Raw genomic sequence first — 27,625 nt, 5'->3', positions numbered from 1 at the left:
AGAGGCCTCAGGGTGGGGCAGAGAGAAGGGAGGGTGGCAGGCAGTGAATGGGACAAAAAGGGAGAGTGAAGGGGTGGTTTACATGACACTCAAAAAAGCTGTGTGCCAGGGATTGTCTGTGTTCGTCCACTTAACTACAAATGTCTCCAGGCCTTCTCCTCCTCTCCCCCTTTCCCCCCTCCTGCTCAGCCCCTGACTCACTCTCTCTTTCACTCTTACATTCACCCTTTTTGTCTTACTCTCTTTCTTTCTGTTCCAACTGAATGAAAAAGAATTTGTGTGACAGGGTCTGGCCACAAATTCAACCTGGCCACACATGAGTGTTCACCAAACCAGAAAAAGAGTTTGATCAAACAAAGCTATTTCTCTCACCAGAAAACACAACTATAGATTTAAGGATGAGGAAAATACATTAATCCAGAGTCACAGTGTTATGTTCAGTGTGCTGCAAAGTGGGGCACACATCAGAGATGTCCACTGAGGGATCCACAGGAAAAAACAACATGCTGGACAGAATCTCAGGGTTGTTTTCTCTGTTCCTTGGATCACAGTTTAGTTACATAATAATGACAAAACTGCCAGTTAATTTTCACAAAACACATTAAATTAAATTAAAATACTTTCAGTTACAATGCTCGCCCTAATGGTAATTAATTGACTTTTTTTCATTGATCTTTGGATTAAATTGTGATTTTAAACAGAAAAAAATAAATTTCCAAATATTTAGATTATATCACATCATAACCTGTTTTAAAGTCTATTTTGGGGACATTTCAGTGTAGACATTAAAGGTCCCAATGGGAAAATAATATTTGACCATCATGCTGCAGGAAGATATGTACACATTATTTAAATGGAGGGGAAAAATCTAGCAAGAGCTCCCAGTAAGACTGTAAGTTTCTGTGGTGCTCACTGTGTTCGGGTTGTTAGACATCCTGCTGGTCCCAGGACTGATGGATGGTGGAGTGGAGGGAGTGTAGGATGAGGAGGAGGGAGCTGAGGAGTGCAGACTTAATCTGAACTTCAAGATGACTAACAGAGGCTACATTACAAGACCCCTTTCATCCATTACCTTGACAACCACGTGGCTGACTACATCAGAGTATTTAAACACATTTTTTCTTTACTTCTTTTTCTAGAGGTTGTCGTGGAGACGAGATTTAAACCAAATGCTCGGTTCCTTCTGCACAGAGTTTTTAAAAACAAAACAAACAAAAGACTTCAGACTGCTTTAACACTATATTCTTGAAAACATACATATACAGAGATAAAAAGTATTAAAAACACAAGTAAATAATCATGTTTAATTAGTAGTTAAATTTGAGAGGAAAGACACCATTGTCACTTTTTTCTTTCCCTTTTCATTGTTTTAAAGACAGAAAAAAAAATCATAACTTTATTTTACAATTTCTTATTTTTAATCGGGCTCATTATATTCCACATCACTAATAGTATAAACCATTTGTTTTACTACTTTGAGCTGTTTTGTCTTTTCAGTCCAGTTAACCCTAAGTTTCTCTATATCTTTATAAATGTCACTTTGGCCACAAATAAAGCAGATGTAATAGTTACTGTGATGGATTACAAAACAGAACGTAAGCATCAAGGGATTTCAGAAAGGAATGGAAATCCAATGGTGGTAATAATGGAAAATGCAGGAGGGTTATATTCAATTTTGAAAAAGAAATTAGTCAACATCAAGGTGATAAATTTAAATGATATGAATTAAATATGTTTCATTTATATTTACAGGGTATAAAATCAAACTTATAGAGACAGAAACATGGCAAGTTGCTGGTTTGTTACAGACAGTAAAACTACAACAGTGGTACATAAAGGATTTCTGTTAAAGTCACAGGGAGTGGAAACCAGTGGTACTGGGAGACAGTGAATAAAGCCTTTAAAGTCTCTGACTTTACTATCTGAGCTCTAAGTGTTGTTGCTGTAAAAGAAGAAAAACATCAACACAGTGTCTTGAATCCCAATTGGTCTCTGTTAATAGAGGTTAAACGAGATGGCAGACTAAGTCTGGCAGAGATTTGTTGATTTAAAAGGCTCCATCTCTAAGGATTAATAGCATGGTTGCATCATTATGGTGACACTAATTGTCTTAGCCCTCTGGATTTTTTAGACAATCACTGCCGTTGCCTTAGATGTGGTCACTGAGGTAATACGTCCTGATGATTAAACATTCACACAGAGTGTTAAAGTGGGGATGTAGCCCTCTGCCTCTCCGCCCTCCCTGCTTATAGAGTCACTGAGAGGCCAAGTCAAACAGCTGATTGATGTCTTTGACATGAGGAGACCGTCTCATCTGCAAGACATACAATAAAAAAGAGTGTGGGGCAGAATCTTAATGTGCCTAATCTAATTTCAGGCCAAGCCATGGCTGCCAGATATGTTTGATGACCTTGACATTTAATGTGACCCTCTCAAGTACCATACTTCAACTTCACTGATGTCTGAATGTACATGACCACATACCAAACTGATTCCTTACCAGTGAGCAGGAGACACGACCGTCTCAGCCCTACCTTCCTCAATACATCAGGGCCATACATGGTGTAATTTAAAGATGAGCAATGCCTTGACTGAGAATGGTGATTAGTTTAATAATTATATATACAAACTTTAGATGCAAACTTTTAAATTAAACAAGGTTAATACCAATAATGCTTTAAACCACATTAGACAAAATGTCTAAGCACTGTATTGGTGTGTAGCTGTGAAAAAAACACAAACAGATCACAAAGAACTACAAAAGTTCAACTGGTCAACCATATAAAAGCAGAAAAAAACACTAAAAACCTGTAAATAACAAGTAAACGATTCACTCTGTTAGTTGTATGCAAGCCAGTGGTTTTAGAAACAACCCCCCTTTTTTGGGCTTGACTTGTTTCTCTTTGCAGGTGGTTGCAGGCAGTTACATGATTGCCCCTCTCCCTCTTTGTCACTGGCAGTGAGCTGGTCTGTGACATACAAGATTAAACAACAACAAACAAAACACACAAAAAGAAACATAAAAGTTACTTAATCAAAATTTTAAAAGTTCCTTTATTAACAAACAGCCTTATTAATAAATCAGAACTAGATAATCATCATCCTCCTTTTAGGAAAAGCTCTTCTCGGGCTTGTGTGGATGTGAATGATTGCTGATTGATTTCTTCCTCACTACTTTGAATATTTCATTGCTCTCGGTAGATGGACATGTTTTTGTTACTTCATAGCTACCAGCATAGATCAGTCAATACTGAACTTGGGCAGAGGTTTAATCCAAGCTCCGCACCATGGGTGATTGGGCCTTTTCCTCTGCAGCTCCAAGGCTGTGGAACGCCCTCCCCTACCACCTGAGGGCCCCACAGGCTACAGACGCTTCCAAACGAAACCTAAAAACCAATTTTCTTTTACAAAAGCATTCTAAACATCTTTTTTAAGATCTCATTTTAATTTTAATCTTTTAATCTTATTTAATGGGTTATTTTTTTTCTACTGTGTAGCACTTTGAGATTGCTGAAATGTGAAGTGCAGTACAAATAAAATTATTAGATAGATAGATAGATAGATAGATAGATAGATAGATAGATAGATAGATAGATAGATAGATAGATAGATAGATAGATAGATAGATAGATAGATAGATAGATAGATAGATAGATAAATAGATAGATAGATAGATAGATAGATAGGCCATAGGCTCTTGGCCATATTAATAATGTTAATTACTTTTTTGAAAAATTCTTGTTTAAGTCCTAAACTTTACTTACTTTTATGGGGAAACAGATCTTATGTATATTCAGTCTAGTTTATTTTTATTGGACCTTTCTGGACCTTTTTCTGTTTAAAAATAAAAATAAAATCTACTCTCTGACTCGAACACAACTTACAGTCTGTAGTGCTTTTATTGTATCCCTCTATAATAATAACTGGAGTGAACAGTAGGTAAAACTAGCGTAAATGATCAACTATTGACAGTTACATTTCAGTTATAATACTGGCATTTATACAATAGAGGAGAGATAGACATTTCATTTGATTAGTCATTTTTTTCATTTCCTTAGATTTTGTATAAAGATTGTGTGGATGCGTACAGTGTCTGATAGTATCACTGCACCTTTAAGGTAGAACAATCTTTTTAAGTTTATGGAGTCAGTGATCCTATTTGTTTCTAATATAACCTTACTTAACTTTAAACTGTACAGAGATTTAAAAAAAAACAACAACAACAAAAAAAAGAGAAACCAGTGCTAGTCTGTAGCCTTGTAATAAACATGTAAGTAAAGGATCTGAGTTCCTCTTGCACCACTGGTAGAGTCTGGACCTCGCACACTTAAGAGGTATTAAGCACAACTGAATTCCAGGGTGCCAATGAAGCTGGAGGCCTGGGAGGGGGGGCTTAACTGGGACAAACTGGCCAGCTGTATGACTCAGCACCACTAGGTCCAAACAGAGCATAGCTACAAAGAGAACTGAGCAGGTTCAGGCCTGAAGCTCTGGTGTGCCTGTCAGCAGGAATGCTGGGGGCCCAAATATACTGCATAGACATATCTGAAAATCCCACACTCACATGACATTACAAACACACCACTGAGTCCCAGACCCAAACTATAATCTGCTACATCTCACAGAAAATGATAAAGTATTAATACTAAAAGGCCACTGCTCTGTGAACTTAGTGCTAACATCAGCAAGCTAAAATGATACAGGTCATTTACTGATGTTTCCAAGATTATTCATATTTTTTACATGTTAGCTTGTTGGTATTTGTTTATTAGCCTTATGTGGGAGTGTTGTGGTATTAGAGATATATTTGCACATGCTGTTGCTTTCTATCTGGTCTATCTTTGTCTCCTTTTCCTTCTCTTTACTGTCCTTGTCTTTTCTGTTTACTTTCTCCTTTCTTTTGCTAGTTATAAAATCAGCTTAAATGAGGCACGAGTCTGCAATCCTTCTATTCAATGATGAAATACTTCACTGGCAGTTTATTTTAATCACATACGTAAAAATAGTTCATGGCAAAGTTAACTGGATTCATCATCTGACAACCTTGGATTTATGTACCAAATATGATCCTGTTTATGGTTATCTGGCTATCTTGGTCATGGACTGCTAATAAAACTGACCAAATATGTCACATTTTTGATAAAATAAGCAGTGTTTTTAGAAGAGAAAAAAACTAATTCTCCACTGTAATTGTGATACTTGTGTCATCCTTGTTCAGAGGAAAAAGAAGAAAATGAGATGTAATAAAAACAAACCATGGAAAGAATTACTGCATCACACCAGTCTTTTAAAAATGGCCTTTTGTTCATTAGTTTGTTTCCCCTCTCACAGGCAGACACAACCATAGAAATCTTCTTCCTGTGAATGCCTCCTGTTTTTCCTCATTTAAAGAGTGAAAGAGTAAAAAGAGAGGACAAGGCAAAATGAGTGAGAAAAGAAAAAAAATGAGTCCATCAATCAAACAGTGCCAACAGTGAGCTCAGTGTCCTGTCCCCTTCATTTACAGGACTCACTGAGGCTGAACAAGAGACTGTTGTCTTCCCATGTGTTTGACTACACTGAAAACACAATTTAAATTTCAAAACAATTTATTTGATTTGAGAGAGGATATGAAATACAAATATATCACATAATATTCTTTTCTTGCTGTAAAATAAATTTGATACATTAGACTTTGCACTGCAAGTCTTGTCATGATAAGTATTGTACATTTACATAATAGATTTCTAACAACTAACTTGAAATCGTTTGCTTATCCCAGGGTCTCTTTTTTAATAACTGCATCAATTTCAATATTAAATACTGTCTGGCTGCATATAGTGTGTAGCAGCCCCATAGAAAGGTTTCTTGTATTAGCTTTAAGGCAACAGCAAGGCCTTTGCCCAGAGAGCCATTTAATACTGGATATGTTGTCTGAACCCTGGGACAAACAAAGTCGTTTTCTGGGTAGAAGAGCGGACTCTGACATACAACACTGGCTCGGATCCTGCTTGTCTTTGGCTCACATACATCCCGTAGTTATCTTTCTAATAACACTGAAATTAAACACATGCAAAATGTCTTTAACTGGATTTTCTTTGCCTGTTAAAGATTTCATTCTCTAAGTCTTCTTGGGAGGTGGCAAAGGAGTAATGCGAGGGTTTTACTGTCCTCTAAATGTATAAGATAAAATAAAAATCTGCACTGGAGCAAGAGCCAGGCAGCCAGAGTTCGTTTTCCACCCATTTCTCATTTATAAATCTTGATTCAATTGTGTCTGCAAAACCAGCTGCTTTAATATTTAAAAACCCTACGTCTTTAAAGTATCATTTGATATGACACAGTTTAAATATAAAAAATATATTTATACATACATATCTCCTTATAATATCTACTTGGAATGCCATGGGGATATAAATAAAAGTGAAAGAATTTTCACATTAAGAAAAAAAAACAAATTTTAAGAAAACCCCATAACATTCATTTATACATAAAAGTGCATCTGATTTAAGATGATCCTTAAGGCAAGACCTCTTAGTCAGAGATCTTCAGGTCAGATACACATGAACAGGTAAAGGCAACAGGACTCACCTGCATTAAACACTTTTAGTTTGTATAAAATTTAACCGCTAGCATCATCTGCTTTATTTTCATATATCACTGAAAACAAGTCCAAAATTTCTTATTTTTTCCCCGTTTTATGCAATTTCTTAGCTGAGAACATCTGTGATACCGAGAAATAAGAGGAAGGTTAGTCTAAGGAGAGGTCAGAAAGCACCAAAAGACAAAAGAAGGCAAAAATATTAAAGAAAAAAAAAATCCATGGTCACCATTTTCAACACTGAATCTTTCAGATAGCTTAAATAAGACTTGGAGTTTTGAAATCACTTTTTTGTATTAAAAAGAAAAGAGCTTTAGGCCTGTTGAAGCTTAAAATGGTACACAGCTAAACTTTTAAATATCTGACATTTTAAGGATTCTTGGTATTTTGTGTAACTACACAAGGAGAGACTGAAAACACAGGAGTGTCCAGAAATGGCGCCTATGGTTTGATAATGATGCCCATGGAGTATCTGCTTAGTATCTGAAGCCCACCAAATACTTATTAATTAACTTAATAACTTAATATGTGCTTCCCCCTTGTGGACACACTTATAAGAGAACACATTCATAATTATTGTTGAAGCAGTGAGATGAAAAATAATCTGTGATTTGGATTTACTTATAAGACAACTAATCTCTTGAGACAATCTTAAGCTGAATCGAATTAATGTTGGCATCTGAATCACTCCTGTGTCCAATTTCTGCTATGGAAGAGGTTTATGGAAGCTGTAGATACTCTTGCAGCTTTTTTTCTGACTACACTGTGGTTAAAGTTCAGAAACCAGGCAGGTCTCAGCACAGAATCTGGGAGAAGGGATGCCTGAGCAGCTCCTCGGCACTGGGCCTGTGTTTGGCCTCCACAAAGATACACCGGACAAAGTCTCTTGCATGGTCAGAGGTGTGCGAAGGAAGCAGTGGATTTGTCGGTTGAGTGGCAATCTTGAATATAGCTGCCATGGCCTCATATTCAGCCCATGGAGGTTTTTCTGTGAGCATCTCAACGACTGTACAACCAAGGCTCCTGCAAAACATGCATGACAGTTTTTTCTTCAGTTTATCTTGCATCAGTACCACATAACAAGTTGAAACAAATACCACATATTTAGCCTAAACTTGAAAACTAATGCTACAGAGGAATGTTTTTAGTTTCAACTCCCTCATTACTGTCTGTGGAGGACCTCCTGTTTTGAAAGTACAAGCCCTTGTGGGAGCATAATTCTTTCTGCAGCATAGGCTGAGAACCCAAAACATACCAAATCTGTAGCAACCTGCTTTATTGGCATTCACACAATCATATCATTCATCTGATCCTATTACATAGGGTAAGAAGATCTACTCCGTGAGTGTTAAAGTGATACTAACTGTGGAACTTCTGCTTTTTAAAAACAACAAAAAAAACCTAATTTATGAGCTCAGGGTGTCAGCCACATTGGTATTTTTCCTGCTCTACAGTCACGTCTCAACCTGCCAGTCCCCAGTCTTAGGATATTATATTTTGATAACTGAATTTGGTTTATAATCGAGCCTCTGCATGTACTAAACCTGCATCCCTATTTCAAAATGAGCTGCTTTTACTGAGAGTTTTCCTGTCGAAAGAATTGTCACGTTATTTCCTCTACTTCCAATACAAAAAGCCATATTTGTTGACTTGCATGTGCTTGTTTCATTCCAGCAACATCAATGAGCAACATTTTCTTTTACAGCAACAAAAGCTCCATCTTTCCTGGATATATATCATTGGTGTAGCAACACTTGCGTATTGTGGTGTGTGGTGGACAAGTGGCAACACCATACCTGTACATGTACTTACATGTATATGGCATAAATAATTTTAAGGAAGATACTAGCATAAAAGTTAAAGCTAAGAAGCATAAGTAGTTACTATACACACAAAAATTTAGTAAATCCTACAAAAATGATATCATAATAACTGGATCATTGTTTTTATAAGCATGAATGAATGATTATTATTATAGTAAAAAATACATAAAAAATTACCCTCTAATGAGAAGCGGGTGACACATTTCTATACCTTTCGCCCTTACGTATGTGACACATCTGCTTCTTTTCAGATAATTACAGATCAATACTTAATATTCACAGGATTCATTTTTAGTTTATATTAATCATCTAATGTCAGGTTTAGCGTATTAGTCTTGAGCACTACTTTTAAAGGAAGTAGGAGCAGCTAAAGTCTCATTTCCCTCTAGTCCCGTTACGACCTTTAATGTACAAAGCTGAAGAAATATCTGGAATTTTAGTTGTAACCAGAGCACTTAAAGAAGAGTAAAGACTTAAAATTACCTTCTTTAATAAAACAAGTACAGTATAAATAAATAAATACACATTTATAACAACTCTGAAAGAATAAATTTAATTATCTTGTATAGCACAAAACCCTTTTGTGTTCTACGGCACCTGCAGCTGATGCATGTGCAACAGCATTAAGCCTGTCCACCAGCTCCACAGCTTCTACTCTTATGCTACCTGTGCAGAGTCACCTCAGATATGTGTCAGTGTGCATTATTGCAAGATAAAATCTTCAACATATGTTTAAGAAATCAGGAATAAGATCTGATCTTACCAGACATCAGCCTTCCTGCCATAGCCCTCTCCACTGATCACTTCCGGACTCATCCAGTAGGGGGTGCCGGTCACAGAGCGGATGCTGGTGCCAGACATGCAGATGGTCTGAAGCCTCTTGCTGGCACCAAAATCTCCAAGCTTCACGTTGCCTGCTGAATCCCGCAGGATGTTTGCACCTGAGAGCCACAGTTTACACAGAAAATGTGAATATTATATCTCATCCACCATCTTCCACACATGGCAAGACCCAAACATCTGAGCTCCAAATTGATATCTAAACATTCATAAACTAAAAATTACAGTACTCAGGCTGCAGATTAACAGGGTTACCTTTTATGTCTCTGTGTACAATCATGTTGCTGTGCAGATAGGACATGCCTTCCAAGATCTGTCTTGTATACTTTCGGGTCACGTTTTCTGTCAGGGCCCCGTAGGCCTTCAGCTGGTCTTTGACTGAACCCTGACAGGAAAAAAACAAACAAAAAGAACACAAGGATTCAAACTAACGTCTTTATGCTTATTTGATTTCATTAATGTTTTCATTTTCACCAGCTCTTTACGGGTGAAGGTGTAGCAACTACAGAAATTCCATATTAACAGTTAATTTTTTGTGAAGTCTGAACCAATACTGAAAGAAAAACGTGCAGATGCAAAACAGAAGATTACAAGAAATAAGGAATGCTAGAACAGCAGATAAAGCATCAGTATAATGGTAAGAAAAGTAACTGACCACTGTGTATAAGCAGCCAGAAATGGTTATTTCTTTTCCCTCCCTTTTCATTTTTGTTGCTTTAAAAACAACATAACCCACCGTCTCTTTATTACACCACTGTTGTGAGCCAAGACTAAAACAAACGATGTGTTATCTGCAGTGGTGGAGGAAGTAGTCAAACGCTGTACTTCGCTAAAAGTATAAATAAACAGGCAAAAATGAACTTGATTAAAAGTAAAAGTAAACTTTTTATTTGAGCAAGAGTAAGTAAGTACTTGCTTTTAAATATACTTAAAGTATCAAATATAAAAGTACTTGCTGAATGTTTTTCTAATGCATTAATCTGCAATATAATAAAGTGTGCTGACTATATGTCTTATATTTTAACACATCAATAGTATGGGCTGTGCCATTTTAATTCACAATGATACAGATGATGCTACTGGTCACACTGGAAAAAATCTTAGGTTATTGTGTTTACCCTCTGTGAGACAGTTCACACTTGGACTTAAGTTTCTGTAAATCATATAAATAATTTTTTTTAGGGGGTACCTGCTGTTACATGCCATTAACAAAGTAATGAGGAAGACTGACTCCAGAATCACTTGTTTTACCACCAGTTAGTGCTGCCGATGCTGAAACTGCAACTGTGGGTACGCCCCATTCTTGTTAAAGGAGGGTCTAACATTACTTGCTTTGATTGGTTTGGTGGACCCAACCCCCTCCCTCTCTTTGCTGATCGCATAAATCCCTACAGGACAAAACAGAATCTATTTTTCAGTACTGACTACCAGACTATACACTATCCCGTTTATTACATGGTTACTTACCAAAAGAATGGAAGAAACTTCACACAATATTTAATTTTAATTATTTTATGATTGTGTCATGGCTTTAGTCTAGAAAAATAGTCCTTCTACCAAACAGAACTTGAAAATTACGACATATTAGATAAAAATTACCATGAATTTCTGTTACAATAAGTGACCGGACTACTTGAGGAATGATATGAAGGGTGTGAATCAAAAGCTTATAGTGGTGGTCATTATAAGAAATATCTGCAAGCCCATTTAATTTAATGGAATTTTATGCAGCGCTCTGAGGAACCGTATAATAATTTAAAATAAGACAAACAAACAATAACGCCTGCATTGTGACTGAAACGTGTAACGCATTGTAGAAATGTAGTGGAGTAGAAAGTAGAGATATTTGCAGTAAAACTTTGTAAAGTAAAAGTCAAAAGTATCCACAACTAAATCTACTTAAGTAAAGCACAGACACATCAAAAACATAAGTACAATAATGAAAGACTTGTACTTTGTTTAATTTCATGACAGGGTATTTGACGGGTTTCAGGAATGATTAAAATATTGACACAATAAGCACTGGGTCTTCTGGTTGACTTATCGGAGTTTAATAAGCCTTTTTACCATATCAACATGTGCAATGTGACTAAACAGACTCCGGTTACAGAATAAACTTCTCTATTTTGACTCACAAAACCAACCACTGCTCTGAACCCTGGGTGAACCTGCAACACAAAGCTGCTGGTACTCACTCCCGGCATGTACTCCATGAAAATAGTGAGGGTCTTCTCATTGTGGTCCCTCAAGCATCCGTAATACTGAACGATGCGCTCATGATGAAGATTCTTCAGGAGCTGGATTTCACACTCCAAAGCACTGACTTCCTGTAGAGATATATAAAGAAGGAGTACATTAAAAACACTGCAAGGAAATTAAAAATGAAAGCTTTACCCTCTGAAATGTGAATTTTTACTATAGGCCTTAATTCACCGTTTTCATTTACACACAAAGTGCACTTTTTGGCTGTGGCTAATCCCCCCAGACTTTGTCATATTACTTACTACTGATCACAAACACACGTAACCATAAACACAGGAAAGACAAACAGAAATTTCTGGCCGCATGTGGAGTCTGCCAAAAAAGCAAAAACTAAAGCAGAGGCTAAATGAAAGTCGATAGCACAGTTTTCCAAAACAAGTTCCTGTGTTTACCTCAGAGAATGAGGCCACAACAGAGACAGAGAGGAGAAAGGGAAGTCAGAGAGACACAAAGTAATCCCAAAGTCCCAACACAGAGGCCAGTCTAGCGTAACAACTGATTTGCATCTGCTACAAGCTCGGGGTTGGAGTGGGGGGTGTGAAAGGGTGATAGGGGGTCAAGGCAAAGTTGACCAGTCACCCTCCATCATCCCAAAAAGGCTCAGCACCTCTAGGATACAGGAAGTGACAGTGCATGTTTTCTCTACAGCAAACAGGAAAAGACAGAGAGGAAAGATAACCTCTACGATGCATTCCACTTGTTTGGTTATTTCATTTCTTTCCGGCAGATTGGCTTTTATTTTTGTGTCAAGGAATAAAATAAAGTTTGTGGCTTTGTGGACTATTACTAGAGTAAAGATGTTTTAAGATAGTTGACTTATTAATCCCATGCTCAGTCATTCAAGCGAACTATCGACATTCCAGCACAATGACCCAAACAGATTAACATATGAGGTCATTCTTGGCACATTTATAGCTGGACATTGGGGTAGATTTATTATTCATTGATGAACTTATGTTTTATATTAAACAAAAAAAAAATAACAGCAATGTTAACATTAATGAGTTTTACAGTCAAAGCAAGGTGATGTCATTTGAGTTGATTTTTTATGTGCAAACAGGGGAAACCTGAATGATATCTAAAGACATTTATTTATACATCTGAAGTTGTAAAAAGAGGTGGCATCAGGGAGGAAAAAATAGGCAAATCTAGTGTAAAATCACAGTGGAAACACAGGTGAAAGTCAGCTATAACCTCTCACCTTGCTGGTCTCAGGACTGTCAGGATCAAATTGGACTTGTTTGGCAGCCAGCTCTCTCCCAGTATCCACATCATAACACAGGTAAACCCGACCAAATGCACCCTGGCCAAGAAGCTTCCCCCGACGCCACGTCAGTGGAGCACTGGGCGCTGGGAGGAAATAAAAACACACAAACACTCAGCTAGTCAGCTAACTTTTCCATAAATATACAACAGGTTTAACAAAACTTCTGAACAGACAGCCGTTTGGACTTTCTCCTTTAATACACAAGTTTTTAACAACTTCTCCTTCCAGTTTTTATGTGAGCTAGACCGAACATGTCCAGGTCTCTCCTGCTGCAAGGTTATAATTAAAATTGTCTACTGACCTTGGACATTACGTCACACTGGAACAGTTTTCTCCAAAATGTGAGTTTTATCTTGAAGAAAACTTAAAAAAAGTCTATATTTATTTTTACTATAACTTTTTTAGCCTGAGCCTTATTTCTAATTTAGACTGAGACTCAACTTTGATCTTCAGTATGTTGAGTAAAAATCCACGTCCTAACAATTTCTAAAACCTTACCCTGACAAGGACATAATCTGCAAAGTCTAGACATGGTGCAAGTTATTCTGCTTTTATATAGCAGTATTGCATCTTGGGGAGCTCTGCTTGAGGTTGTGCCTGGAATTATAAATGATAAGTTAAAGAATTAATTACCAGATTTAAGGTGTTATGTGTAGCTGTGTTGTTTATCCTCCTAGTTTAAGGCCTGACTATTATTGGGTTTTTTTTCAGATTCAGCTCTGTCTTTCTGTCTAGCGACTGGACCAAAAGCTCCATAGCTACTTTTTGGATTAAACCAATCATTTACGCTGTGACTATACAAGAGCAAACTGCAGTGCAGGTACCATCTATTTATGTTCATTTGAGATTCATAATCTAACACTGACGAATGCTTGCTGGAGTTCAGCTGCATCAGTACTCACATTTGTGGGCAACAGAACGATCTTGGGGACGCAGCCGGCCTTGCGCATCAACAAGCTGCCAGCTGCCCAGACTCTCTTCACTGCCGTTGAGTGATCGCCGTGAGGGCACCAGAGTGAACAGGTTCCCATGGGGACGACGAATGCGTGGAAATGTTCGACGACCTGAAATAGAGAGTGGCTAAGATTTACAACAAACGGACAGGAGTAAGGGAGGAAATATTAGAAAATTTATAAATTCAACTTAAATTTCATTAGTCTTACCTTCACTGTGATCCTTACAATGCAGGGAAACATGGTACCTGCGAGGAAAGGTGCCTCCCTTTCCTGCTACCCTGTCATATACATGATTCTCCCTGTCTGAAAGCACACAAAACTTCAAAGGTCAGCAGGTGCAGTTTTTAATTCAGTCAACTTTGATTAACACCAATACTCTGTAAGACTATCAAACATTATTTACAGTAAGATGATTCATGCAATAACAAAACATTTTTCCACAGCTGTTATTTAAGCTGCGCACTAAGCTCTCACCTGAGCATTCTTGACGATTATCAGGGTAACTCTTAGCTCTGTGCATGCGAGACTTCCTCATTGAGGGGCTGCAAGAGAGGAAAAAATAAAAAGATTTCAACTATTTTCTCATGTTGTATTTGGATATTTACACATAGCATATTGTAATGGGTGTCACACATTCAAATGCTACTGATGAAAATGTGACGAAAGATAACAAAATGGACAAGGAGTAACAATTTCCTGGCAACAAAAAGCATCAGTGTTATTTTTTAACATGAGAGTTTGTTCACCACCTGTCTGAGCTGCTGTCCAGCGACTGGCAGCTTCCAGAAACTGAATTTTCTGCACTGCTCCAGGGATCCAGCACCTGTGCAGAGCACAAAAGTGCAAATATACTTTGTGTTTACATGTTCCAGAGAGAAATAAAAACATTTCTAAAAATCTTTTTTATTGGAAAATTTTAACTTGAAGTGTTTGGATGGATGAATATGGGGACTCACTCTGTTAAATTATTTTTTAAAATATATTCAATTTCTTACTCTAACCTTAAATCCCTCATCGTCAGCTGAGATTCTACTGCATAGCCCATAAAACTGCATAGCCCATTAAAGCAGAACTTGCAAAGAAGTTGGGATAAAAGTTGAACTAATACAACTCGCAGGTTTCACCGTCTCCCTTCCAGCTGTGCTTAAGCTCTTCTTCAGGCTTGTAACCATGTCAACAATAGAAATGGATTAGTATTAAAGTAATGACTCACGCATTGATCACTGGTCTCAGGAATGAACTCCCCCTCACTGTTTATGCTGGTGTATGAACCTTGGCGGGCAATCCTTTGCTGGCGCTCAGGCACATAACCAGGAGGCGGTGAACTTCTCCCTGTGTTCTGAGAACCTGGAGAGATATGATGAATATTAAGAAAAAATATTTAGTCATCTGGTCTTCATGATACCTGAGTGGTGTATGAGAACGTACTCTGAAGGCTCCATGAATGTATATTTTTTATAACCTGATTCTTCTATGCTGACGATAACTAAACTTTTCAAGAAGTATGGAAAGCATAAAAGCAAACATAAGATAGACGTCACTGCAAAACCCAAGAACACATTCCTTGCAATAACATTTGTGACACAGGTGTCTTCCTTCTGAGCTACATAATAAAAAAATAAAGCAAATAAAAGTGTTGACTGCTGATTTCCTGTGTTAAGAGCAAAGACTGAGACAAGCTTTAAGCATTTATGTCCTGCAACTGGTATAAACTGAAGCGCTAAAGCCCTCCTGTCCTCAAGGTTAAAAAAAAATAAAAAATAAAAACCAGACCATTTGTCCAACACACTAATAGCTTGCAATAATCTGATTGGGTGCAGTCCAGCAAGCTTTGTCTAGTAATGGCGAACAGGAAAAGGAAGAGGACCCGTTTCAAGAAAGGGAAGCAAAACAGAGAAGCAAGAGGAGAACGCAATAGATAGAGAAATTGAAATAGTTTTGAAAATAAATAAATAAATAAATAAATTTAAAGCAACTTAGCAGCTACTTGTTAATAAATAGCTTTCTAATATTTTGGCTTCTGAGCTATAAAACAAGACTAGATCTCCACTTTTGAATCAGAGTGTGAAAAATGTTCCAGACAGTAAAATCTGAAATGTTAAATGACAATTAAATGCATGTACCAGTGGATAGGTGGCGGCCCCTTGGCTCGGAGGACTGGTACACTGTACTAACGTCTCCAGTGGACTGGGAGGACTTGATCCTCACCTGCTTACATGGTGCATGATGAGAAGGGGATGAAGCCTGTAATTAGGGGCAAAAGAGGAACGGAGAAGGGGAGGTTTGAACAGGCTTTAACACATGACTAAACAATTGCTTCATAAAGGCAAATCCACTAGTGTAACATATGAATCAAGAACTAGTACTTTTCACAATGTGACTGCTGTGAGGAAACAGCAGTGGCGTAAGGGGATGGTGCAAATGCATGCACAGTGTGTGTCTGTGTGTCTCACATTGCTCTGGTCCTGAGTGAGAAGCAATATCCTGATGCTTTTCATGTTGGAGCTTCGGTCCAACAAGTCAATTGCCTTGTCCAGGTCATCCTGACCCTGCAGGGGGATGGACATCTGCCGAGAAACAAGACAAACAAGCATACACACAAAATCAACAGTATCCACAAACAAATGCATGCCAAGATTAATAAGCTTACAAAGCAATACGATACATTTTAAATGCCTAAATATTTAATCAACTGAGGAAACAGAAGAACATTTGTGAGCAGGAATGTGCAATGATTACAGGAAAAGTGGACATATGCAGTGCAGACATGACAACACATGCTTATGCAGCATGCAGTGGTACTTATAGGATGTTTTCAGTCTGCAGGAACCTTTTCATAGCTCATATAACCACAATTAAACTGGTATTTGTTATGTTTGGGTGGCTAAGTGGTTTCAGGGTTGCATTGGGTGAACTTTTATTGTGAGCACATAGACTACAAAATATGTCCGACATAATTTGACAAATAGTAAATAAAACAAGGTGAAACATCCATCAGATCTACACAAATATATATCCAGGTGGCAGTTTGCAAAGCTGTAAATACATTAACTTCATATTACAAAATACACAAAAGGTAAACACATTTCTATTGCTTTTTATAACTTTTCACTCTCTTAAAATTTCATCACTTCCCTTTTAAGCTTGAAACCCCTTTGAAAAGAGAACATTTTACAGAAGAAACAAATGGCTTTGGCACACGCTTGACGTGGTTTACAGAAGCCTGTAAGCTTCCTTCTCATTGCTTCACTCATTTCTATATGTAGCTCTGACTTTTACAAACTTTAAAGCAATATGATTTATCGATTTGATAATTAGAGTATAAAAACATTTAATAAACTAATATTAAATAATGTCTTGTTACATAAAGAGAAGACTAAGATTAAAGCTAATCCCTTTTTAATTAGTTAACTCATAGCTATGAAGAGCAAGAACCCTATCATGTGACCATAATTTTTTCTCTTGGCATTTCAATCAATCTTTTTTCAAATGTCCAAAAAAAAAACAAAAAAAAAACAAACAAACAAAAGACAGCTACTGGTGAGAGGTGAGGATAAAAGATAGCTGAAAGAGAAGGGCAGCAAAACACAAATAAAATGCTCCACTTTACCTCATTGTTCATATAATGCAGGTCCAGTTGCTGGCCAAAGACACTCTTGACTTTTTGCTGAATTTCCTCAAACTGCACAGGTTTTCCAAACATCAAGATCCTGCGCATAAGAAGTAAGAAATCACACAGACAGAGAGATTACAAGAGATTTGTACCACCTGGTACGGAAACTGTTTGAGTTACATGCACATGTGCAAACAAAATACACACGAGCTGCTGCTTTAGTGTGTGCAGATTCTTCTAAGTACACCTTGCATATTTGTGGTTTGTGCTGGCAGCCACATGCTAACCACAGTCCTTTCCATTTCCACTCTCCAGCTTACATACCAGTCAGATTTGAGTGCTGGAGTGTGTGCTCTTTCTCATGAACTGGTGAACATGTGACAATAACAGCATGCCTAAGTGAGCATGTTTATATCTCCAGAGTATGTTTCTGCCCTCTATCTCATTTGTATATGAATGTGTACAACTGTATATCTATGCACAATGTCTACACACATACACACACAACACAGATCTAGATAAAGGCCAATCTGCACTCACCTCCTTTCTCCCGAGAACTCAAACTTTATCCTGACATCGTCCTGAGAGAAAAAGAGAAATGAGCTAAAAAGAGTGCTTTAAAACTGACTAGCATGTGTGATGTTTTCACCAGTTGATCTTACATGAAACATTTTTTTTCCTGACGATGACGGGGCCTCTTTTACTACTTCGTCATTTATGAGAACCCATTTTCACTACTAACAAGCAGGGTAATTGAGGTTGTGGGAGAGAAGATCATCTCTTTCAGGTGGAAAATCTTTTGTTTTCAAAGAATACTTTTACATTTCAAGAAATGCACTCGTTTGCCCTTTTGGGGAGTGTTAGATGAGAACATTGGCTCGTGACTAATAAGTAAATATTAAGCAAGAGCCAATCCTGCTTGGCTTATCTTAGACTGGAAACTGAGAGATCATCTAGCTTGGACCAAGCCAAAGGTAGCAAGCTATACTTAAGAACACCTCTCAAACTCACCTAGGAAATTGTTTCCCACTTGTTAAATTTGCACAAAAACAGATGGGAAAATTGCAAACTGGGAACATCTCTGTGGCATTACATCCAATTTGGAATATGATAAATTTCAAATCAAGGAAAAGCAAAGCTGCCTGTGGTGACGATGAGTTTGCCAGATTAATCAACTTTGTAGGTCTCCTGTAGGTCAGGAGAAATATTATTTACAATGTAATTAAACCCAGAAAACAGGGTTCATATGTGCCCGTAGAAATTAGGATTAAAATAATAATTTTCTCAGCATTTGCAATCATTCTATAATTTTAATTTAGTGTCTGTTGTGGTTGATTTCAATTTAAGGAAAAGCCTTTAGAGAAGAGGACTCTTTCCAAATTTCTTAGTTTCTTCAGATTTGATTTCACACAAATTATTTAGGAGTAAAAGCAGCTTTACCTAGTCTTTATAACTTTTTTGCAATTTTGCTGATACACCAACAGAAATCATTATTTAGGCTCAATCAGAGTTGAACAAAGTCTTGTTTTGCTACTGACTCCTCTATTTGAACTTATGCACTTTTGATCTATATGATCTATATATATATATGTGTATGTATATATATATATATATATATATATATATATATATATATATATATATATATATATATATGTGTGTGTGTGTGTGTGTGTGTGTGTAATCATTTTGAGCAACATTTTGATAATTTTGAGAAAAATCACCATAAAAGTGGACCAACAGTGTAACAGGCTAAAAATAGTTGTTTCTCCTGTAAATTAGCTTAAGTCAAGTTATATAGCCACGGCAGTAGGGTCTCTTTCTTTTTAAACTAGAACTGAACCCCTGCATTTGCAAAAATAAAAAAGTTCCTATGTAAATTTAAAATAAAATATGACAAAGCCTACCACAATGTGATGTCAAAATGTTATTTTTACTTTTGTGGTTAATTGGATTGCCTATAGGTCGCTACAATGACAGTCTGCTCTGATAAAGCATCTCAGCCTTTTTTCTGCTTTCCGGTTGGTGGATTAATAGCAGCGTGGTGTCCCTGCTTCAACCACATCCGCAAATTTGAGGCCGGGAAGGAGACAAAATTTGGTCCATTTACAGGACTGAAAAGCAGTCCACTGGTAAGAATGCTGTTCATCATACTGAAACCTTGTTCACGGCTGTGGACACTGGGGGCGTGGAGACAGCAGTTAGAACTTGCAAGTACTCTCCTGTGAGACCGTGACATTTAAATGGACGGAACTCCTTCAGGAGTATGGGACTGGTTGTGGCCTCAATCGCAAAAGTAGTTTCTCATCACGTAGAGGATGCACTCGTCTTCATCAGAGAGCCAGTTCGGTGGATTAAGAGCCGCGGCAGCAGAGATGATGCCGTTGTCATCCATTCTGCGCTCAGTGTTGTCAGCCAGGGAGACAGAAAGTCGCACACGAAACTCCTCTGCCTTGCAAAGGCCTCCATCACCTGTCTGAGACACACTGACCCCCTTGAATGATGCTGAATTTTCTAACTCCTCCCTCATGCGTTTTGTGTTCACACCGTCGGCTTTCCTCATTGATATCAGTGCGCTCTGTGCCCGCCCGCCTCTGACTCGCTTCCGCAGCCCAACCAGACTGAACACGGATCCCGTGTATTTTTTTTTTTATAATTACAACGTAATGGTAAAAATACTTTGGGTGGGGAGGGGAAGGGGAGTATTTTGGCACTCGGTGTCCCCAAGGGCAAAAATAATTCAGCAGAGGGTAGGATGTAAAAACCAGAAGGGGGGAAATCCCCACCATCCCCACGGGCAAATTGCACCCTGTAGATATATATAGAGGCTCAATTCCAAAATTATGAGAAGAACATTGTTTTAACTTTGTCATCACAGTCTTCTAAGAAATCTTTTTATTTGAATTGTGATCCACTGGTACTGTACCTGTCTGTTTACTGTTGCTGGTGTCTTTGGTTTGCTGTTGTCATAAGACAACAAAGGCTGGCGCCGTGTCATCTGGAGGGCAACTAAGTCCTTCATTATAGAGTGGAGAGCCTGCCTCTCATCTGGAGACGATAGTGAGTTGACAAAATACACAATTAAATTATACTGGATTATACATGGTGTGTGTGGCAGATGGATGGATGGATGGATGGATGGATATGAGCTCTTAGCTGCTTTAAAAGATGTGTGCAGGCAATTAGTCTGTCACCTTTACCTGTGATCATATTAAGCCTATCCTGTGACAGGAATAGTATCTGAGGAGGAAAAGTAGTGCGGTGTTTTTGATATGCCTGTTCCCAAGTTTGATCTCAGGGCAAACTCTGCTTGGCTGTGCTAACTCACAGAGAAAACATTCCCTTGTGTAGCTTGGACAGACATCATACAGCCCCAGGGCAGCTGAGGGAACCAGACCCCATTGTGAGAATGCCAAAAACCAATCCTTCACCTGACAATGTCTGGAGCAGCAGATTGCACGGTGCTTTAACCTCAGAGATGCTGTTTGGTGTACATGTATGTCTTTTTAAATCTTGTGTTCTGGCTAAACTATGTGGTTAATGTCTGTTTAACATCAGACTTACTCATTGTGGCGATGTTTGTGTACGAAGTCCACAAACCAGTCTTCAGACTCTTGTTTCTGCTGAAGCAAACTACTGACAGCCTGTGGTGGTAAGAAAGCAATTAGTTTAATGTTTCTGGAGACAGTGCAGAAGGATGTGAATCATTGAGCCATACAGGATATGACAGTATGACCAAGGTTATCAGTCAGTCTTACAAAAATTGTCAGTCCCTCAGACCTGAAATTATTACCTTATAGATAAAAATGATTTCCTCTTTTTTCTTTTGTCCTTTTTCTCTCTTTTTAATAATTTTATCTTCAAAGAAATGTTCCTTTCTTGCTTTTATCCTTTTTATACATTAGGCGATCAGTTAGAAAAGGAATCAATATGAAAACTGGGGACTGGCATAACAGAATGTCTGTATTGCATTCTTCATACATACTATTCAATTTACATAATAATATTTAATGTCAGAGAACCTCATTTCATTTACAGCACAAACCCCTTCTCATGCTAGAGTTCTTGCTGGCACAAAGCCTTAGCTTGCAGAGTACAGACTCTTACATTTTTTCCTTACTAAAAGTCTGAGTGAATGAAAATGAGTGCAGTGCATGCGAAAATGTGTGTTTGCCCATGAGAAAGAATGACAATTGGAAACGGCTGAAATTCAAGCTGCACTGGCAGCAATGGCTTTGGCTCAGTTCATATGGGAGGAATGTTCTGTATGAGTTTTAAACATCTACCAATTCTAAAACAGCTCTGGTTGCACAAGTTGCAAAATCCTATCTCAGGTGTGCCATAACGCCACGGTTGTGGTTAACAAGGCAACATGATCAACCCTAAACATTAGACTGAGGCATTTCTTTCAATGAAGAGGGTTTCCTTAAAATTTTTACTAATAAAAACATGTACATTTAGCTAATTCAAGAAGGCAGTAAAATAAAGAACTGCTGTATTCCAGTGACTTCCTAACTGCTATTAGGAATAAAATATAAACTAGAGTTGCTGCTTGTTTCTCAAGTGTCTACAAACTTGGCTTCATTTTATGCAGAGCAGCTTGAGGACGTATACCAGGATGTGATGCTTCACCCTGACATGTGCTACAATGTTCCTCTAAATATTATGTAAAAAACAAAACAATTTGTATTAATTTTATGGCCAAAAAAGTTGAGGAATACTTTAACTGTAAATGTAGATGTGACCAAAAAAATGAAGGTCAAAGAAGGCTAAAAAAAAACTTCAGAGCATTTTCTGGCTTTCTTGCCTGAGAATGGAGGCAGTAAAAGAGGTTTCCTTTCTAACTTCACAGAGTGCTGTCTCAGAGAAAAATAAAGATGCGGCAAACTTCTGTAAACAAAGTATGCAGCACTGGCACCTGAGGCAGCTCATTGACTTTGTGAATTTCTGGGTAATAATCACCCACAGGAATGCCGGGCATGTCCGTCTGTGGTCGGCAGAGCGTGGCTACATTGCTTTAAAGCTTCCGCCTCTCTCATACTGCCCTGCTAACAGAGAAGGCACCAAAGGCTTTCAATTGCTGCAACTTAATCCTCACGGTAATTTACTTCCAATGAAAGATCATTAAGTTTAAAATTCTCACTGTTTCATCACTGTAGGGTCACTTGAGGTAACACAGATCCATTATCTTCTGAATTTGATGATGAACAATTCTCCAAAAACATCAGTAAAGGTGCATCAATTTAGGCAACTTATCGTCAACTATGAAAACAACAACCATTATGCATGACTGGCGTTACCCTTTTTTCTTTCTCCAACTCTTAACTGGGGGTTGTTCAATTGAGAACAAGGCTGCTCTCAACCAATCATGTCAGCTGCCCGCTTTATTTTCCTTGTATTGCATTTCCAGGACTAGCAGGATTTACATGGATTTTCCTCTACCCTCACTCCTCTGTCTGCTTTGAGAGGTGTTTAGTCTGAAGCTGTTTTTCCCAGCCACACTCCTCTCTGTCCCAGGCCTGTGATGCATCTGAACTCAGGGCTTCACAGTAAAATCCCCCAGCCTCATGTCTCTCCTGTTTCGGGTGCACATGTGCTTTTGGTTTAGGGCAACCCACCACATTTAAATATTGCAATCTCAACAAAGAGCCGGTGCTTGCTTTGGCAACATTAAGGTTCAAAAAGCCTTCTGCAGTGTTTTCACAACTGAAAATACACTGAAATATACATTCAAAAACTGTATCAAACTTTTGAAAATCCTGCTCAATTGGATTGACATACTAAAACCACTGTGTAGAAATATAAAGAAAGGCTGAGACATTTTCAGGAGAAAGGGCCGGCTCACTGTTCTTCATGTCTGTGTTGCAATTATAAAGATTTTGAACACAAATAGACAACTTTGTTTCAGGCTACTTCGGTATATCCTGTCAAAATATAACACCTATTGCCCAGTTTGAGTTACCCACTGAGAGAAACACACCTCCACAAAACGAATCAATGGCTTGGTCCTACTAGAATTATTAGAAATAAATTTGAGTGGGCTCAGGAAGAATCTGGTTAGAGTTAAGGGCATGAATCTGATAGACTGCAACACCTGTCACATTTTTACAGCCCTAATTTGTCTCCTCTCAGTGGTGACGAGCCTGTGTATATACTCCTTTTGTTATTATTGATTTTTCTGATTTCATTTCATCTATTTTTTTAAATTATTTTTATTCTGGATGGATGTCCTATATGCTCCTAGAAAATACTGATATTAACATTGTTCCAAGGACATGCATATGCCCCTGTTACACTGGTGCTCAATAAATAGCTGTGATGGTGACTGACCACATATGGTGGTAAAGATGTGAGCTGTTTGCTTCCCTCTCATTCTCAAAATTAGTAAACATTTGCATAGTTTAATTCAATAGTCTGGTGAAAAATCTGGCAAATAGTGTAATAATACTAACTGAGTAGAAGGAAAAATGATTACTTGACTCCAGTAATAACAAATTATCAAAAGTGAATCGCTAATAAATACCAAATAAGATCAGTTATGTGCAGATAATAACCATGTAAGCTGGTCATTGTTTCCTAGTATTGATGTTATTTGAATTTAGTGTTTGTTTACAACAATGATGCTTGTAAACCCAAGAAATGTTTTCATTTATATTCAGAAAAACAATGTGTGTGTCATTTAAAACCTTGAATTAATTGATTATAGAATATAATTAATATTCATGTAGGAAATCAAGGTCTTTATGTTAATGTTAACTGTACTTGAAATGTAGTTTGCCTGAGAATAAATACAAACTTATACCCTAATCTATAAGGAACCTCATATCAGTGGTGTTTCAAATAAATACATTTAGCCTGTGTATTAGTCTGCTCTGTTTGTAAGTTATTTGTAGTGTAACTTCAAATTATGTTGTTGTAAAAAGGCAAGCATGTCCAGCCAATCTACCCTGTAAAAACAGTTAAAAATAAATAAATAAATAAAATAAAAAATAAAAAACAATAAGCCCTGAGTGGGTAGCTGTTTTAAAGTCTAACTGGAATGCATTTTATAGTTTTTCCCAAAAGAAAAGTTATGAAAATAACATTTTCATGAGGGAGCTGAGCAATAATTAAAGAAACATGGGTGCTCTTGCGTGAATTAGACGTAACAATTAATATTTAAAACTTACAGTGTACCATTTCTGTGTTTTTAAAAATTGTTTTTCCAGTATTACTTGAACGCACCAGACACCTCACCTGTCCTCTCAGGTGTGGACGAGGCCGAACTTCTGCACATAGCCAGCTCTGGTCACCGATGTCTCGCGGCTGCAGTGTAGGTCCAGCTGTTGTTCACGTCCATCGGTGTCCTGGTTCAGACCGACACACCGGAGGGCAGGTATGAGTGACAGTTCGCCATGGCGGGGCTGACCCCCCCACCACACCCCCCTAGGAACCGGGGTTTGTCTTCTTTTTTGACAGAAAGTTAAGAGCAAAAACTCTAACGGCTTTTCCAGGTGATAAAACGAGTTGTGAGCCGTGAGATCCGAAGAGAAAATGTCCCTTTGGAAAGCCTACATCTAACTGGTCCAGCTGTGGCCCAGAGTCAAACTTCTACGCCACTGCAGTCTCGGATCTTTGGAAAACAAAGATTTCCAAAACATGTTCAGAAGTCTCCCTGGATGTCTGTGTTTTCAGGCTTTCCAGGCAGAGAGACGTGTTAAATAAGAGCAGACACTACTACACAAGGTGCAACAGTAATCGTATGGCCTGTATGAAATCCATTTGTGTGTACAGTTCGCCAGTGGGAACGACTATGATTTCCGTGATTTCGATGGCCTCTCTTCCTGCTAACTTTGCAGATTTTCTCGTCTGTGTTGCCAGGTTTGGGTCTAAATATTCTAGGCTGGAGATTTGTTTTTTGTTATAGCTGCACTTATTACAAATGCATCGTTCTGCAATACTGACAATGATATAAACTTAATCATGTAAAGAGAGCCTTAAGGCCTGGTCTAAAGAAAATGTACAGATTAATTTAATCCAGAACACAGCGTCGTGGACGATTGCGGCTGAAACAAAACACACTAAGCGACCAATGGCAGAGAAAACAGTACTATTACGCATTAATTATATACCTAAACGCTATCTGTTATTTGGTCGGTTTTTACGACAAAGTCAAGTTTATTAAAGTCCATCGGTGTTTAGATTTTTCAAAGCTGCAAACTCCAAAGTTGCGTATCCTAGAGTTTTCACGTGAAAGCCAAACTAAAATTGAAAAATATATTGTAAAAACAGTCGTTGGTCTGCGATACAGCTCCTGGAAGCAACAGTAGTCAAGAACAGTCAAGAACTTTTCACAACCAAAACAACGCAAGAAATAATCTTCATCCGAATACGTCAAACTTCCTGACAGACCAAATATCGTCACCGAAATCCGCCTTTACGCTCCCAACAAGTTATGAAAATTGTTCCCCGAGGTGGTATCCATTGTTTTCCAAATGCTTGACTTTCCTACGTCCATACGTATGTAATAACATTGACTTTTCTCTCCGGGGAATTTCTGATTGCTAACTATCTAAATTAGCGCCGTGCAGCCTCGGGGACGCGCTGTTACTTGGTGGAGGTCTTGTTGCCGGAGCGCGCACGATACTGTTAGTGGGGCGGTCCGTCTGTGACGTCAGTGATGTGTTTAAAGCTCTCAATACTATTGGAAGATCTGAAATTTAAACTAAAATAAATAAATTTAAAAGTATTAATTTCTGAATTATGTTTGTAATAGTTTCGGTACCTTTAATTAGAATATTTAATACTTCGTAATAAATTATTAGTGCAAGTTCTTGTTCAAAAAGGGGATGGCTGCTGGCAGGAATGACTCCCTGTACCTTTTTGTCTTATAATAGGCCTAAAAAAAACCTCTCAGAATACACAGTTGCTTCCTCACCGTGTTGTAGAGGGTGTGGAAAAAATGTCCAGCAACTTGTGCAGCATTCGTTTCTGGACAATCAGTTCCCGAGTTGTCCCCAGTACAGAACCACCTTCTTGATCAGTTTGTTCAGTTTCATTAAATCTCTGGTTCTGCTGCCCTAGCAAATGGCTGCATAGCAGATTGCACTTTTCACAACACACTTACAGAAGATGTGCAATATTTTGGTGCATATTGGTGCATATTATACAGCCTTGGTGTTGCATTTTCAGTCCAGCTGAACTTACAATGTTTTACTTGTAACAGAATCATACCAGTGGGGTACGTCACCACATTTCTTTTCAATATTAAGGTTGGCTCATTCTTAACAAGGTCTAATCTTTTCTACCTCCTGCCTGAAAAGTCTCTGCTTTTATATGACATCTTGTTTGTGTGGTTTGCTTGAAGTGAAGAAATTAGCAGAAGCTTTAAAGTGGACAATGCTGTTCTTGTGTTTTTATTACATTCCCATACAATTGCTTTGGGTTTGAACTGTTTTTTGTTTGGATGCCAAGACTTTGGTATAGTTTTTTAGCTGGGTTTCTTCACGTCCTTTTTTTGATGTTAATAGGTTTTATGTTGGTTTGCTGTTTCGTAGCATGCACAACGATTTTCTGTACTGCATGTATCTCATGCCGCCTTTCCCCATTACAGGGGGTTCTCATCAAGAAGAGGTTAAGGAATCTCAACAAAAAATTTAATTTTATTCAATTAATTTAACTCTAACCATAGATTTGTGTGTGTGTGTGTGTGTGTGTGTGTGTTCTTGAGTGCCTAACAGCTACCTTTGGAAAAAAAGAATTACCAGTGCCTAAATTAAACACAGAGTGAAATCAATTTATTAAATCAACACCAGCATTTTATTGTATTTTTTTTCCAAAAGCACGTAAAAAACAAAGATTAAAAACAAGAATATGCACAAAATGATTGCGTATATTGGTGTAGAAAGGGGGCGCTTACATTTTAAAATGTTCCATAGCACAACTAACCAACAGACAGAAAGGGGGGATACAGGTGAAAGACTGCAAACACAGTCTAAGCATCCTTTTGCTGTAAGGCCACCTGAATCCACGTCAAGTCTGTAATACAGAACACACTTTTAAAGGTGTATACATTTATAACGTCTCGGTGACAACAGCAATGAAAAGTAAGTTCACATAATGTTTAGCACAAGAATGAAATGACTCATAGATTTAACATTAAAACATTACATTGCAATCATTCACCTGAGCCTGTTGGCACCAGTGTAAAGTGTACCTTGTATGCTCTATTACACTTGGGATATGCAATTCACAGATTTTGCTGTTGTACCTTGGCGAACTGCTTAAGGAGAATGACAAAGAAAG

At 37.9% G+C, this 27,625-nt stretch overlaps 1 protein-coding gene across 2 annotated transcripts; it reads right to left on the bottom strand.

The window, feature by feature from the left end:
- Nucleotides 1-5,570: 5,570 nt before the first annotated feature.
- Nucleotides 5,571-25,935, bottom strand: map3k3 (mitogen-activated protein kinase kinase kinase 3). Of its 2 annotated transcripts, none has more exons than XM_041971350.1 (17): nucleotides 24,566-25,935; nucleotides 20,906-20,985; nucleotides 20,268-20,389; nucleotides 17,882-17,922; nucleotides 17,339-17,438; nucleotides 16,182-16,295; nucleotides 15,852-15,972; nucleotides 14,942-15,075; nucleotides 14,478-14,551; nucleotides 14,203-14,270; nucleotides 13,936-14,031; nucleotides 13,675-13,836; nucleotides 12,707-12,855; nucleotides 11,439-11,570; nucleotides 9,499-9,628; nucleotides 9,167-9,344; nucleotides 5,571-7,603 (listed from the first exon to the last, which is right to left on the bottom strand). In XM_041971350.1, exons 2-17 carry the CDS (start codon nucleotides 20,907-20,909, stop codon nucleotides 7,375-7,377), a joined length of 1,854 nt encoding a protein of 617 aa, XP_041827284.1. In that variant the 5' UTR covers nucleotides 20,910-20,985; nucleotides 24,566-25,935; the 3' UTR covers nucleotides 5,571-7,374. The 2 variants fall into 2 exon arrangements, with proteins under 2 accessions (XP_041827284.1, XP_041827278.1); XM_041971344.1 differs by having other exon boundaries at nucleotides 24,578-25,935.
- Nucleotides 25,936-27,625: the final 1,690 nt, after the last annotated feature.

This window comes from Melanotaenia boesemani, chromosome 2 (assembly GCF_017639745.1).
Source record: "Melanotaenia boesemani isolate fMelBoe1 chromosome 2, fMelBoe1.pri, whole genome shotgun sequence".
Lineage (NCBI taxonomy): Eukaryota > Metazoa > Chordata > Actinopteri > Atheriniformes > Melanotaeniidae > Melanotaenia > Melanotaenia boesemani.
This window is presented reverse-complemented; position numbering and strand designations above follow the sequence as displayed.